This window comes from Danio rerio, chromosome 1, assembly GCF_052040795.2.
Source record: "Danio rerio strain M-AB ecotype USA chromosome 1, GRCz13ab, whole genome shotgun sequence".
Classification (NCBI taxonomy): domain Eukaryota; kingdom Metazoa; phylum Chordata; class Actinopteri; order Cypriniformes; family Danionidae; genus Danio; species Danio rerio.
In genome coordinates this window covers 53,593,065-53,608,552 of record NC_141021.1, presented here as the reverse complement: position 1 = coordinate 53,608,552, position 15,488 = coordinate 53,593,065, and the positions used below count along the sequence as shown (strand labels likewise).

Genomic DNA, 15,488 nt, shown 5'->3' with positions numbered 1-15,488 from the left:
ATTTTTACAGCTTGATTAAAAAGTTATGCTTATAATAATGGAAAGTTCCCTCCAAAAAATGTTCTTCTCATTATTTACTCTGCCCTCAGTGGTTCCAAATGTTTTTTCCTTATTTTTGTGTATCAAAAGTGGTAACCCTATATAATGAGGTGACCATTTCAGTGCACCAATGTTTGAATCAGAAATTATTAGTTTTAAGTTTTTTTTATTATTATTTTATTATGTTCCTTGAGGTGCATGACTAATGTTAATAACCCTCATCTTGACTCTACTAGGTTCAGATTTTAGGAGATGGGTTTTTTAAAGCTTGTCAGTAAATGAGTGTTTTGATTGGCTGACATTATTGCATCAGCTTTAATATAACATAATGCTTGCATCCAGTGTAGGAGAGTGTAAATCACTGAATGACTGAATGCCGGTGGGAGGAGCTAATGTTGTGGGGGTGGAGTATATGCAAATATATACACCCCTGTGATGTCACATTCAAACTTTTTGGCAAATGAGCTATTTTTACAGCTTGATTACATCAATTATGTTTATAATAAAGTATAGTTACAACCAAAAATGAAAATATAAGTAGTTAAGTGGTTTCAAACATGTTTTTCTGTTGAACACTAAAGAAGATATTTTGAATAATGTTGGAAACCTGTAACCATTGACTTCCATAGTAAGAAAAAACAAACACTATGGAAGTCAATGATTTCCGACATTCTTCAAAACATCTTCTTTTGTGTTCAACAGATGCTAAAAATGAGCTATTTTTACAGCTTGATTAAAAAGTTATGCTTATAATAATGGATAGTTCCCTCCAAAAATGTTCTTCTCATTATTTACTCTGCCCTCAGTGGTTCCAAATGTTTTTTAATTTTGTTGAACACTGAAGAAGATAATGTGAACAACGTCTGAGACCTGTAACCATTGACTTCCATGGTAGGAAAAAACAAACACTATGAAAGTCAATGGTTACACGTTTCCTCCAGCTTTCTTCAAAATATCTTCTTTTGTGTTCAACAGAAGTTAGAAACGAGTGATAAATTTACAGCTTGATTAAATAAATGATGTTCATAAATAAGCATTGTTTCACCAAAACATGATGTTCTGCTCACTATTTACTCTGCCCTAAGTGGTTCCAAACGTTTTCTATTCTGTTAAACACTAAAGATGTTTTGAAGAATGTCCAATGTAAGAAAAACAAACACTATGGAATTCAATAGTTACAGATTTCTGACATTCTTCAAAATATCTTTTTTGTGTTCAACCTAGGAAAGAAACTCATAATGGTTTAAAACTAGGGCCCGTGACGTGCTTTGAAATGTGTATCTTTTATTCAAAAATACAATAAGACATAAAGTAGCTCCTCCCCTGCATGTCAGATACTAAAGAGCATTTGATTGGTCGTAAGATTTGAAGCATGAGGTGACGTCAAAAAAACAAAACATTCATCCATTTAGGCGTAAGTGACAAACTAGAAACTTTATTCTTTTTTTTTTTTTTTTGTACAATTAATTTATTACTTTTTTCAATCACAACAGATTACACAGTTACAGAATAATAATCATGAAGACACAGCAAACATTTTACACCCTATTCTCCCTCTCGTTAACCCATTCCGTTAAAAATTAAATAAATAAATAAACAAGAAAAAAGGGATATGTTTAAATCAGGTAAAGAGTGTTTCCTGAGTTTATGTTTAGACCGTGATACTCCACTACTCCCTCTAAGCTTGTTCTTGTTGTAGTAGTCTGCCAACATTTACATTGTACTTCAGAAAGCTATTAAAAGCTCTCCAGATATCTTCATACACATTTTGTTTCTTTATGACAATGTAGGGAAACTTTATTATTATTTATGGTAACATCTAAAAAGCTTATTTTAATTTAACGGGACCTTTAAGGCAGAGAAATAGTGAGTAGATTTTCATTTATGGGTGAACTATCCCTTTAAAATCTTGCTGGATGTTTTAACAGAACAAAGACTTTTAATATGTCAAAAGACCAAGGCAAGTTTGATTTCATGTCATGACCCCTTTTAATTACTTACCGTTTGCTTTCTAGCCAAGAACAGCAGCTGCCTGCCGAACCCGTGTGAGAACGGAGCCACGTGTGTGGTGACAGGCGACGGCTTCACCTGCGTCTGCAAAGAAGGCTGGGAAGGGCCCACCTGCAGCCAGAGTACGGCAACACTTCCTGTTCCACTTCCTTACTACTTCCTGTCTTGACTCCTCCTGTCTACCTCCTGTTTCCAACTCTCACCTACTGCTGCTTGCTTAAGGTTCTCTTCCAAACTACATACTAACTGGACAGTTCCTTACAGCAGAAAAACTAAATATTAACATCCTTTCAAACGGGTTTGCCAGCAGTTTCATTCTCAGTTATTGTTGGCAGATGTCATTTTAATGGATGATTGTTTTTAGTTGAAGTTTGCAATCTGCATTATATACTGTTGTGAAGCTGATTTCACTCTAAATACAGGGTTATTTAGAGGATATTGTGTTTTATATTGTGTTTAATAACAAAATGTATGCTGTTTTGTTTTACAGATTCCAATGATTGCAACCCACAACCATGGTAAGATTGATTTTAAGTCAAATTTTATTTTATTTAAATAAATGTTATTTTTATTTAAATTATTTTTTTTAATTAAATTTATATATTTAATTTATTTTATTTTTATTTAATTATAATTTTATTTCAATTTAAATTTTTATTTATTTAATTTTGATTTATTTATTTTAAACTAATTTAAATTAATTTAACTTAATTTTATATATTTTATTTAAACATATTTATTTTTATTTTATTTTACTTTATTTTTATTTTATTTACATTTATTTTATTTTAATTTAATTTTACTTTATTTTATTTTTAATTCATTTAATTAATATAATTTTTATTTATTTAATTTATATTTTATTTTATTTCAAACTAATTTAAAATTAATTTAATTAATTTAATTAAATTCGTTTTATTTTAAATATTTTTGATTTAAACTTTTTTTAACTTTGTTTAATTTTTATTTTTGTTTACATTTATTTTAATTTAATTTTACTTTATTTTATTTTTATTAATTAAATTAAATTAATTTAAATAATTTTTTTTTATTCAAATTTTTTTTTATTGAAATTTAACTTTTTAAATTTTAAATAATTTTAATAAACTTTATTTTATTATGTTTTAATTTAATTTATAAACACCAGAAACAATGTTTAATCTTCACTTTCATCTTCACTAAACCACTTACATGTATTAAATATTATTAATGTACGGTAAGCGATTAATTGTATTTTATTAATGACATTTAATTTGATTTTATAGCCATACACTGTGATAAACTGCAGTATTTATCTTCATGATGAATTATGATACATTTTAGCTGAAAAAATTACAAGTTTTGCCTGAAAATACCACAAATGTAGCTTTTTAATGGAGGAGCTTTGGCTGCATACAGCATCAATTGAATGTATTAAATATTTTTTATTGAAACCTGTTAAATTAACATTTTTTGTAACAATGAACACATTTGTGAACATTTTGAAAATCTCCCATCATTTTCCAAGTCATCTTATCAATATGTGTTCTCTGTGCAGTTATAACAGTGGGACATGTGTGGATGGGGATAACTGGTACCGCTGTGAGTGCGCCAGTGGCTTTGCAGGACCAGACTGCCGCATCAGTGAGTGAATGCTTTATTCAGCATTTAGTAGTACGATTTTATTATAAAGAGTGATTGCACGTTAAAACGGTTCTCTTTCCCTCTACAGACATCAATGAGTGCCAGTCGTCACCCTGTGCGTTCGGCTCTACCTGTGTGGATGAAATTAATGGCTACCGCTGCTTGTGTCCACCAGGCAGAACCGGACCCAGATGTCAGGAAGGTACAGTTCCCATTATTTATACTTGCACTTTAATCCAAATTAAAGGGAGACTTAAAAATTGTATTTAGTCACTATGTAATCTGTTTTATGGCTTTGCTTTTTCTGTTGGACACAAAAGAAATAATGTTGAAGCTCAAAACCATTGACTTCCATAGTAGGGAAAACAAACACTATAAAAGTCAATGGTTACAGGTTACAGCATTCTTCAAAATAACTTTTTTTGTATTCATCAGAAAAAATAACCAAGTAAAGTGTGAGTGAATGAATTTAATAGTATTTATCAAGCTTTTTATTGCTCATGATGATATTTAAAATGGCATGTGTTTCTTATAGTCACAGGACGCCCGTGTGTGATTGGCGGTCGGATTGCTGTTGATGGAGCAAAGTGGGCTGAAGACTGCAATACTTGCTACTGCCACAAAGGCATTGTCACATGTACTAAGGTATGTGTTGTTGAATTACGGACAGAAGTTCAAGGGGTCATGAAATAAGATAGCAAAATTCCCTTTTGACATATGCACTCACCGGCCACTTTATTAGGTACACCTGTCCAACTAGCAGCAACTCAATGCATTTTGGCATGTAGACATGGTCAAGACGATATGCTGCTGTTCAAACCGAACATCTGAATGTGGAAGAAAGGTGATTTAAGTGACTTTTAACGTGGCATGGCTGTTGGTGTCAGACTGGCTTGTCTGAGTATTTCAGAAATTGCTGATCTACTGGAATTTTCCCACACAACCATCTCTAGGGTTTACAGAGAATGGCCTGAAAAAGAGAACATATCCAGTGAGCGGCAGTTCTGTGGGCGCAAATGCCTTGTTGCTGCTAGAGGTCAGAGGAGAATGGCCAGACTGGTTCCAGCTGATAGAAAGGCAAAAGTAACTCAAATAACCACTCGCTACAACCGAGTTCAGCAGAAGAGCATCTCTGAACACACAACACGTCCAACCTTCAGGCAGATAAGTTCCAGGGGCAGAAGACCACACACTTTAGTGTCTTGAAAACAATGAGTTCACTGTACTCAAATGGCCTCCACAGTCACCAGAACTCAATCCATTAGGGCACCTTTGGGATGTGGTGAAACGGGAGATTCACATCATGGATGTGCAGTCGACAAATCTGCAGCAACTGCGTGATGCTGTCATGTCAATATGGACCAAAATCTCTGAGGAATATTTCCAGTACCTTGCTGAATCTATGCCACGAAGGATTAAAGCAGTTCTGAAGGCAAAAGTGGGTCCAACTCGGTACAAGTAAGGTGTACCTAATAAAGTGGCCGGCGAGTGTAAGTGGTCATAGTACTATAAAAACACCCTGTCCATTACAGAATTCAACTTTGTTTTTAATTTAATAAAACAGCTTATATTGAATGCAGTCTGCCAAAATTACAGGTTTTAGTGTTTTACTCTATGCTGAAGAGGGGGGAGGGGGTTCACCTGGTGATTTCCAAAAATCGATTTATTTATTTTAAACCATAAGAGTTACCATATTTTATCCATAACCTACTGAAGTAAAAAAAATAGTTGTTTATAGTTACTATATAGCTTATAGTTACTAGTTCTATTAGATTGCAACCCCTGGAGTAATCCCAATATATTAAAGACACAGCAATAGCGTCAGATGCAGCAGATTGATTTCATAACACCAGATTAAACTTTCTGGCACATTTACAGCACTGACATACACTAAAAAAAATAAACGAAGAATAGACTTGGGTCTATTGGTGTGTGTGTGTGTGTGTGTGTGTGTGGGTGTGTGTGCCATTGCATCCAAAATTTCTGTATTTATAACCACTTCAGTAGATATTGGGGGTCACGAGTCACTGGCATTGTTATTTTGGAGGTAGCGGGCTGAAAAGTTTGGGAACCCCTGATGTAATAAGCCAAATAAGCCCCGCCTCCCCTGAAGAGCGACAACTACTTTTATTTCACTGCCTGTATATCTCTTTTATATGCAAATCTGTTAGCCAATCAAAGCAGTACGTGTTTATTTTCTACTATCCACCTATTCACCATTCACGTTTTTAATCATTTGTATGCCTTGTCGTAATTTCCTTATACTTGTATTTTATGTTTCTTTTATTCTTGTGTATGTGGAGCACTTTGAATTACCATTGTGTATGAAATGTGCTATATAAATAAACTTGCCTTGCCTTAAAATCACACATTCATCCTCTCTCTGGCAGCTGTTCTGTGGCCCTAAAGCATGCCGTATGCTTGGCTCGGGTCGAGGGGACTGTCCTACGGGTCAGATGTGTGTGCCGGTCCGCGATGAGCAGTGTTTCGTCAAGCCCTGTTCCTCCCAGGGCGAGTGTTTCGTCAAGCCCTGTTCCTCCCAGGGCGAGTGCTGGTCTGCTCACCGGCCGACCGTACGCACACACTGCCAACCTGACAGCCACTGCGCAAACGTCACCTTCACCTTCAACAAGGACACCATGCCACAGGTGAGGACTTTAAAAGGAGAGTTCACACTTAAAATGATAACATGCAGATAATTTACTCAGCTTCAGGACATTCAATATGAAGGAGACATTTTTTCTTAGATTTTTTTTTGATTAACATGTAGTTGTTTTTAATTCATGAAATGCAAGTCTAATTTTTGGAACTATCACTTTAAATATGGGATAGATGGTGATGCTCAGTCACCATGAAATCTAAATTTGCCCTTCTTATTTTTATATGTACACTTGAAGTCAGAATTATTAGCCCTCCCGATTTATTATATTTTTCCCCCAATTTCTGTTTGACGGAGAGGTTTTAATATCGGTTTCATGGCGACTTTAATTCATATGTTTTATAACGTTGTCTATAATCGGTATATATATATATAAATGTTTTCTTATGTATGTTTATATGTTGTGTTTGGTTCTCAGGGGGTGACGGTGGAGCAGGTTTGTCGTGAACTCAGGCATCTTTATGTGACTAAAAATGTTACATCAGAGTTTTCCATCTCTGTGAGCTGTGAACTCTCTTCTGCCGCCAGTAACGAGATCCATGTGGCCATTGTGAGTGATTTAGCGCAAAATAACTCTAATAAACTTTTATTTGCAATTTTTTATGAAATGTCTTATTATCCATATGGTATTAAAGAATGACAAGAAATATCGAATTCATAATGGTGTATAATAATGTATTATATTATTATTGTTCTATTTTGTCATTTTTATGGAATTTATATAATTCAAATAAAATGAATACTATATAACACTATTATTCTTGATTATTTTATTTTTATTTGTTGTATTTGTGTTGTTAAATATTTACCGTAATGCATTTCATTTTGCTTTATTTAAATTAGAACATTTAAGTCATAAAAAAATGACTTGAATAAAAAAAAAAAAATGTTGTGTTTTCTAGCATGTGACTGAGAACGGCATTCATGGCCGGGTTCCTGTTAAGGAAATTACAGACAACATCATTGATCTGGTGAGCAAACACAGTGCTAACAGCTCCGTCATCGGCTCCATCGCTGAGGTTCGAGTGCAGCGCAAACAACCGCAAAACCCCAACGGTGAGACATCACAGCAAGCTCTTAAACTTTACAGGAAACAGTCTTGAAAGAACGTTTTACTGGGCAAGGATTGCATTAAATTTATCAAAAGTGACAGTAAATTCATGTTACAGAAATTGTATTTTAAATAAATGTTGTTCTTTTGAACAAAAAACATCATAATGACTGCTTAAGGACCATCTAGCTTTTCTCACAGGAATACACAGCATTTTTAAATATTATGCATGTTTTCAATATTATTTACGTAATAATAACACTTTTTGTCAACAATAAAAGAACATTAATAAATACAACCATTTAAATGAATTTAAAAATGTAAAAATAAATTAAATTTCACAGTATTACTGTTTTTAGTGTTAATGTATCGGCCAATAATCGGTATCAGCTTATTGCTAAAAATCAGCCAACTATAAGGTTAAATTATATTCTCAATCAAAATAAGGCAGGAAAAATGCTAATTTGTATAACCACCAAACTATCAGTATTACTATCAAAAATGTTATCAGTATTGGTATCTGTATCAACATTGTTATAGGTATCAGTATTGACATTGGTATTGGTATCAGTATCAACATTAGTATCAGTATTGGTATCAGTATTGTTATCGGTATCAGTATTGTTATCGGTATTAGTATCTGTATCAGCATCATAACAGTTATCGGTATCAGTATTGTTATCGGTATCAGTATTGTTATCGGTATTAGTATCTGTATCAGTATCATAACAGTTATCGGTATCAGTATTGTTATCGGTATCAGTATTGTTATCGGTATTAGTATCTGTATCAGTATCATAACAGTTATCAGTATCAGTATTGTTATCGGTATCAGTATTGTTATCGGTATTAGTATCTGTATCAGTATCATAACTGTTATCAGTATCAGTATTGTTATCGGTATCAGTATTGTTATCGGTATTAGTATCTGTATCAGTATCATAACTGTTATCGGTATCAGTATTGTTATCTGTATTAGTATCTGTATCAGTATCATAACTGTTATCGGTATCAGTATTGTTATCGGTATTAGTATCTGTATCAGTATCATAACAGTTATCGGTATCAGTATTGTTATTGGTATCAGTATTGTTATCTGTATTAGTATCTGTATCAGTATCATAACTGTTATCGGTAGCAGTATTGTTATCAGTATCAGTATGAACATTGGTATTGGTATCAGTGTTGATTTTGGTATCAATATTGACATTGTTATCGGCATTATTATTGGAATTGGTATCAGTATCAGCATCGTTATTAGTATTGGTGTCGGTATTAGTATCAACATTGTTTTTGGTATCAGTATTGGTATCCTTATCAGTATCGACATTGTTATTGGTATCAGTATTGGTACCGGTATCCATATCAACATTGTTATCGGTATCCGTATTGGTATCGGTATCAACATTGGCATCAGTATCGACCTCGCTATTGTTTTCAGTATAACCATTTTTATGTTGGTACCAGTATTGGTATCAGTATGAGAATCATCATTGCTATTGATATCGGCAGATATCACTCTGAATAATCAGCTTTGGTTATGAATTAAACATTTTTATTAATATTATCTTGCTTCTCTAGTTTTTACTGTATTATTGATCTAATAAATACATCCTTGGTAAACATAAGATACTTTTTAAAAAATCTTTATAACTCCAAAAAAAAAAAAGTGTATATAATCCTTAGCATAAACTCTGATGCTATGAAGATCTGATGTTACACCAGCTTATCTTCATCCATTTCCATTGTTTCTCTCGTTCAGTAGACTACATGGTGCCGCTGCTAGTTTCGGTCGTGACTGCAATCTGGGTTTTGGCCCTGGCGTCAGTGTTCCTGTGGTGCATCCGTCATCACCGTAAACAAAGCTCCAGCGCCACCGCCATCAACCCTACCAGCCCCTTCTCCACACCTGAAGAAAACACAGCGAACAACGCCCGCGAGCATCTCAACCAGATCAAGAACCACATTGAGAAAAATGCCTCAAACGGCAGCCTGCCAGGAAAAGAGTTGCACTGTGACGACAAAAACACAGTCAACGCCAAAATCAGGACGCAATTCCCTGAATCTGACGCCAGTAGACGACTACAAAAAACACGGTTTCCACATCAGCCAGCTTATATGCTGGTGGACCGAGATGATAGGTTGAGCTCCAATGGCACAGACATAAAGAAACACCCCCAATGGACAAATAAACGCGACAATAGAGACCTTGAGTCGCAGCACCGGGTGCCAGATTCACAGCACAGAGACTCGCAACACAGCTTGCAGAAAATGGAGTATATCGTATAGCGCTCGTTGCATTCGCGGAAGAGCGAAGGAGTGTAAACCAAGACATCTTTTGTAAATCGGTAAGGTTATTGTTATTAGTGTTCGTTCAGATGTTGCAGAACGACGGGCCACAGGCTGGTCCGGGTTATTTTTTAATGCGCGTCAATGTCTGAATCTGCGCAGAACTTCTAGACAAATCTACAAAAGCAGAACGAGAATGGAGCGTCATTCAATTTCGATAATTGCATGAATCTCATGAAGACGTTTCCTGGTCGCAGTTCATCCCCTGATTTGTAGATATGAATGTGTTGACGTATTGACAATTAAGCACATATTTGTTCCCCTGAATTCTCATTGCTATATAAAGTTTTTCATACTAAATGCAAATGCTTTTCATCGTAAACCATTTCCGAACATTGTTAATTATTATATATTTTTTTCATTATGGAATTGAGAGTTACAGTATGATGTCATTTTTTAAATATTGTTTTAATGACAGCTAAGCACATTCATATCATAAGCATATTTTTATTAAAAAAAATTTTGTAATGCTATAATTTGAATCCAATTTTCCATCAATGAAGATAGCGTTACAAATATTTTTCGATAAAAATATTATACTTTTTCCAAAAGTTATTGTATTATTTCATTTTTATTTATTTATTTATTCTGTATGTTTTTTTAATTGAGTAAATGAGATTTAAAAAGATATAAATAAAAAATATGTAATAATTTTAATTATTATTATTTGATGAATGATGCTTTTGACGACGCATTGATGACGTTTTCGTGTTTTTTTTAAGCAAAAATATTGTAAAACTTTATCGGTATCAATATCGACATTGTTATCGGTATCAATGTTGGTATTGATATCAGTATGAAATCGTTATCGGCATTAGTATTGGTATCAGTATCAACATAGTTATCAGTATCAGTATCAACATTGGCATCAGTGTCGATCTTGGTGCTTGTTTCAGTATAGCCATTGTTATTGGTATCAGTATTGATATCAATATAAGTGTTGGCATTGGTATTAGTATCAACATTTTTATCGGTATTGGTATTAGTATCGGTATAGGTATCATTATCAACATTGGCATCGTTATCAGTATTGGTATCAGTATCGACATTGTTATTGGTATAGGTATCAGTATTAATATTGTTATTGTTATCAGTATTGACATTGTTACTGGTATCGGTATCAGTATCAACATTGTTATCGTTATCAGTATTGGTATAAGTGTCGACATTGTTATTGGTATCGGTATCAGTATTAACAATGTTATCGGTATTGGTAACTATATCTGTATCAACATTGGCATTATTTAAATTCTAAATGCCAATTTTCGTAATATAAAAATAAAACTACAATGGTGCTTAAATATTTTTATATGACAGTACAGTAATGACAATTGCGCTCAAACTATGTTGTTTTCGCGTATAAGAAATGAGAATTAAAGGGGACTGTGCTTAACCTTAATAGTATAGCATACTAAACCATTGTTTTTATAAAATAGATCATTTCGTTGGATGAAATGAGACAGGGAAATTTCGTGAGTCGCCGAGTTGTTGAAAACGCAAACTGTATTGCATTTTTTATATTGTAAAAATTGAAAGTGCCATAATTAGTTGTGAATCATTTCCAAAAATTGATGATCGCTGGTGCATCGTGTGCTTGAAGATTGTATTTAACTCCCATTCATTGGGTTCTTGACTGGATTTATTGTTTTATTTTTTTCCAACAGCACATTTTTATTTATTCTGCTCTTTATACACACACACACACACACACACACACACACACACACACGTGTACAGACAAGTTAGTTACTGTCCTAAATGAAGAAATTCGCTGTCGGTTTAGATGTTGTATAGTTGACTTTGTACATATTTTTTAATTAATCATTGTGTATATTTGATTTTATTAACTTAATAATCAGGAGCCTATTGTTGGTTTTTATTTATACGCATCGTCTAGGTTCGAGAATGTGTCTGATTGTATTGTTTTGGATGGAAAATATTGTCTTTTACTTCTGAAATGCCAAATAATAGTTTACGTTTTTTTCGAAGAATAGCATGTTTGTGTCTAAATCCAGAATACAATGTGCAATGTCTGTTCCGAAAACATGCATGGCTCGTGTTTGTAATGTCCTGAGACGTAGATGGCTTCCCATCTAGTTTTGATGTACACTTTTCTAGATCGATACGTTTTAATCATGACTTTAAAACCATTCCTCATTATTAATTCTGCCTTCGATTGAATTTCACCCAGGATATCAGACGACGCTTGTCTGGAGTTTTCTAGTAAATCACAGTATTCCGATGAACTTTAACCAAAACGTCTAAAGGGAACGAACAGTATTAGAAGTGCAATCTTTGTACAGTAATATGAAGAAAACTGAACTGAATGTGATAAGCGAGACTAAATGAAATCGTATTAGTAGGCCATTTTTAATAATCGTACAATACAGACTGTGGGGCTTCAGTCCCACTTCCAGCCTATGTTTTACTACTGCCGTGTTGTCTATAGTTCATTGAGTTTGTGTTCAGTCAGTTGAATCGTGTGTGTTTCTATGTTTGTCTATGAAATACTGTTTTATGAAAGTGCAGAACCGTGAAAACAAATCATCCTGAGATTTGTCTGTCAGTTTTTTTTATTCACTTTCAATCGGTTGTTTACATTAGAATCTCTTAAATCAAATAAATTTTCACTTGAATGTTTTGAATTTAACATATGTTTTCGTTTTTTAACAGTCCAACTGATTTCAGTCAAATAATCACAGTAGAAATGATGTTGATTTTATGCTGTCTTTGGTTCACACTTGTTTACAAACGCTGAGGAAAAGATCAAAATAATATATGGTAATTGACATTTGATTTAGACCTATACTAAGAGACTGGGCCAATCATCTGACCAATCAGAGCAGAGCAGACTTTCTTAGGGTAGGGCTTAGAACAGGGGTGGCCAATCCTGTTCCTGGAGATCTACCTTCCTGCAGATTTCAGTTGCAACCCTTATCAAACACACCTGTCTGTAATTATCAAGTGGATTGCAGGTCCTAATTAATTGGTTCAGGTGGGTTTGATAAGGGTAGGAGCTAAACTGTACAGGAAAGTAGATCTCCAGGAACAGGATTGAGCACCCCTGGCTTAGAAGGACTAGAAACCGTCCATTTCAAACAATGAAAACAAGAGCTACTTCTCTAATGGATATAATTAAAACTGATGTATGAATGTTAAGAATATGTATTTCCTGATCATGCAAACTCTCCATTCTACAAACATCATGATAATGGGGCTTTTGAAAGTATTGATATTTTTAAAAAATAAATGAAATATTTGTTAAAATGTTCCATAAACAACATTTTGGGAGCATCATTAAAGACCATGTTATTTCCGACCAATCAGAGTAGAGTAGACTCTCTGAAAGGCGGAGTTTAGAGGTAGTAGATTTTTATTTTCTATTTTTAAAGATTTATTTTTGGCCTTTTTGCCTTTATTAGATAGGACAGTATTGAGACAGGAAGGGAAGTTGAAGAGAGAGGGGGGTAGGGTCAGGAAATGTCCTCGAGCCGGGATTCAAACTCGGGACGCCCTGACGTGCTACTGCTCCTTATGTAGGCACGCTAACCACTAGGCCATTGCGCTAACGGTACTAAGTTTTTAAACCAAAGCTGAACCAGAGCTGATTCTCCAATAAATATTACAAAATGTTATTAAAAATTAAAAATGTCCATTTTATTACTATTTATTTCTTGATTATGCAAACTTTTCATTTTACAAACATAATGATAATCATACTTTTGAAAGTATATTGTGAAGCAAGTATTGGCATAAAAAAAATTTATATGTATATATATATATGTATATATATATATATACATATATATATATATATACATACATATATATATATATATATATATATATATATATATATATATATATATATATATATATATATATATATATGCATAATTAGCATTTGCATTATTAAAGATATATATTGCAAGCTTTTTCTCATTATTTTTCTTAAGCATTTTATTTGAACATACAATTTTTAAAATGCCCTACTATTACTTAGTAATGAGAGAACATGCATAAAGCGGGGCGACATAATGGTGCAGTAGGTAGTGCTGTCGCCTCACAGCAAGAAGGTCGCTGGTTTAAGCCTCGGCTGGGTCAGTTGGTGTTTCTGTGTGGAGTTTGCATGTTCTCCCTGCATCCGTGTGGGTTTCCTCCGGGTGCTCCGGTTTCCCTCACAGTACAAAGACATGCGGTACAGGTGAATTGGGTGAGCTAAAATTGTCTGTAGTGTATGAGTGTGTGTGGGGGTTCCCAGAGATGGGTTGCTGCTGGAAGGGCATCCTCTGCGTAAAAACGTGTTGGATAAGTTGGCAGTTCATTCCGCTGTGGCAACCCCAGATTAATAAAGCGGACTAAGCTGAAAAGAAAATGAATGAATGAATGTATAAAGTGTTGCATTGTCAGGTGTTCGTTTCTGTAGTCTTTTTTGTTCTAAACATAGTACATACCATACCGAAACCGTGACACTAAAACTGTGATACATACCGAACTGAGTTTTATTTATTTATTTTAATTCCATGAACAATATAAAAATACTAATTTTGGGCACCTTTTTAAAAACCAGATAAATTCCGGCCAATCAGAGTACAGTAGACTCTCTAAAAGGCGGAGCTTAGAGGAACTACATTCTAACCATTTCAAACTGAAAAAAACAAGCTGATTCTCCAATGGATATTATAAACTGTTGAAAAACTGAATGTTAAAAATGTCCATCCAAACTTTCTATTTTACAAACATGATGATAATGATACTTTCAAAAGTACATTGTGAAACAATTATTGACATTTTATTTTAAAAATACCATTTTGGGAGCATTATTAAAGACCTGATAACTTTCGACCAATCAGAGTAAGGTAGACTCTCTGAAAGGCGGAGCTTAGAGTAACCTGACTCTTAAACCAACCATTTCGAACACAGAAAAGGACCTGATTCTCCAATAGATGTTATTAAAAAATGTCAGGAAACTCCAAGACAAAATTAGGGAACTTTAAAGTCTCTGAAATGTCTATAAATATGCTTGGTTCTAAGAATATTAAAAAAGATTCCTTATTTAACTACGATGTAATGTTTGAACTGACATGGTGAACATGGCCTTAACGTCCCAACAGAGTTCACATTGTGTGTCTAGACGTTCAGCTGAGCGCGGCAGGGCGAGAGACCATGTGCGAGAGGTTATGAAAGCCCTTTACACTATCTCTCTCTGCCGTCGTGGGAAAAGCCAAGATGTGCACTGAAATAGCCTGCATGAGACGCGCTTGCTTAACGTGTTTGCAAAGGCTTCACACAAAGAGCATCTTCTTCTAGATCTCCACCTTCAATCAGCTTTTCTTTGAAAACCGCGCGGTGACCCTTTCTCAGCGGGCCTGATCCACTAAAGCATCGAACACGTGCAAAACTGTTTTTCTGCAGCTTAACTGACTGACATGCGCTGGTCATTAATCAGAGCTCTCTGAAATGACATGTTTGGACATCTAAGACACTCAAGATATGCATGCCATTGCATTTGATGACAAAATATTTGTAAAAGTGTGGTATATGTGTTAAGCAAAGACAATTAAATTAATAAAAAAAAAAATAGTATGCCAAAAGAGTAGTTTGTAGCAAACTACTACTATTAATTTTACACTCACTGGCTACTTTATTAAGTACACCTTACTAGTACCGTGTTGGACCTACTTTTGCCTTCAGAACTCCCTTGATCCTTCGTGGCATAGATTCAACAAGGTACTGGAAATATTCCTCAGATATTTT

General features: G+C 34.2%; 1 protein-coding gene across 5 annotated transcripts in view; it reads left to right on the top strand.

The window, feature by feature from the left end:
- The window catches only part of jag1a (jagged canonical Notch ligand 1a), a 52,704-nt gene extending 40,323 nt beyond the window's left edge, over nt 1-12,381 (top strand). Inside the window, exons 18-27 of one of the 5 annotated variants that reach the window (NM_131861.2) lie at nt 2,055-2,171; nt 2,540-2,567; nt 3,587-3,672; nt 3,761-3,874; nt 4,208-4,317; nt 6,063-6,182; nt 6,216-6,320; nt 6,750-6,881; nt 7,234-7,387; nt 9,145-12,381. In NM_131861.2, coding sequence (NP_571936.2) covers nt 2,055-2,171; nt 2,540-2,567; nt 3,587-3,672; nt 3,761-3,874; nt 4,208-4,317; nt 6,063-6,182; nt 6,216-6,320; nt 6,750-6,881; nt 7,234-7,387; nt 9,145-9,671 — 1,493 coding nt within the window. In that variant the 3' untranslated portion in view covers nt 9,672-12,381. Of the gene's footprint in view, nt 1-2,054; nt 2,272-2,539; nt 2,568-3,586; nt 3,673-3,760; nt 3,875-4,207; nt 4,318-6,062; nt 6,321-6,749; nt 6,882-7,233; nt 7,388-9,144 lie in introns of all 5 variants that reach the window. The other 4 variants (XR_015475507.1, XR_015475506.1, XM_087235054.1 and 1 more) reach the window with 4 other exon arrangements.
- Nucleotides 12,382-15,488: the final 3,107 nt, after the last annotated feature.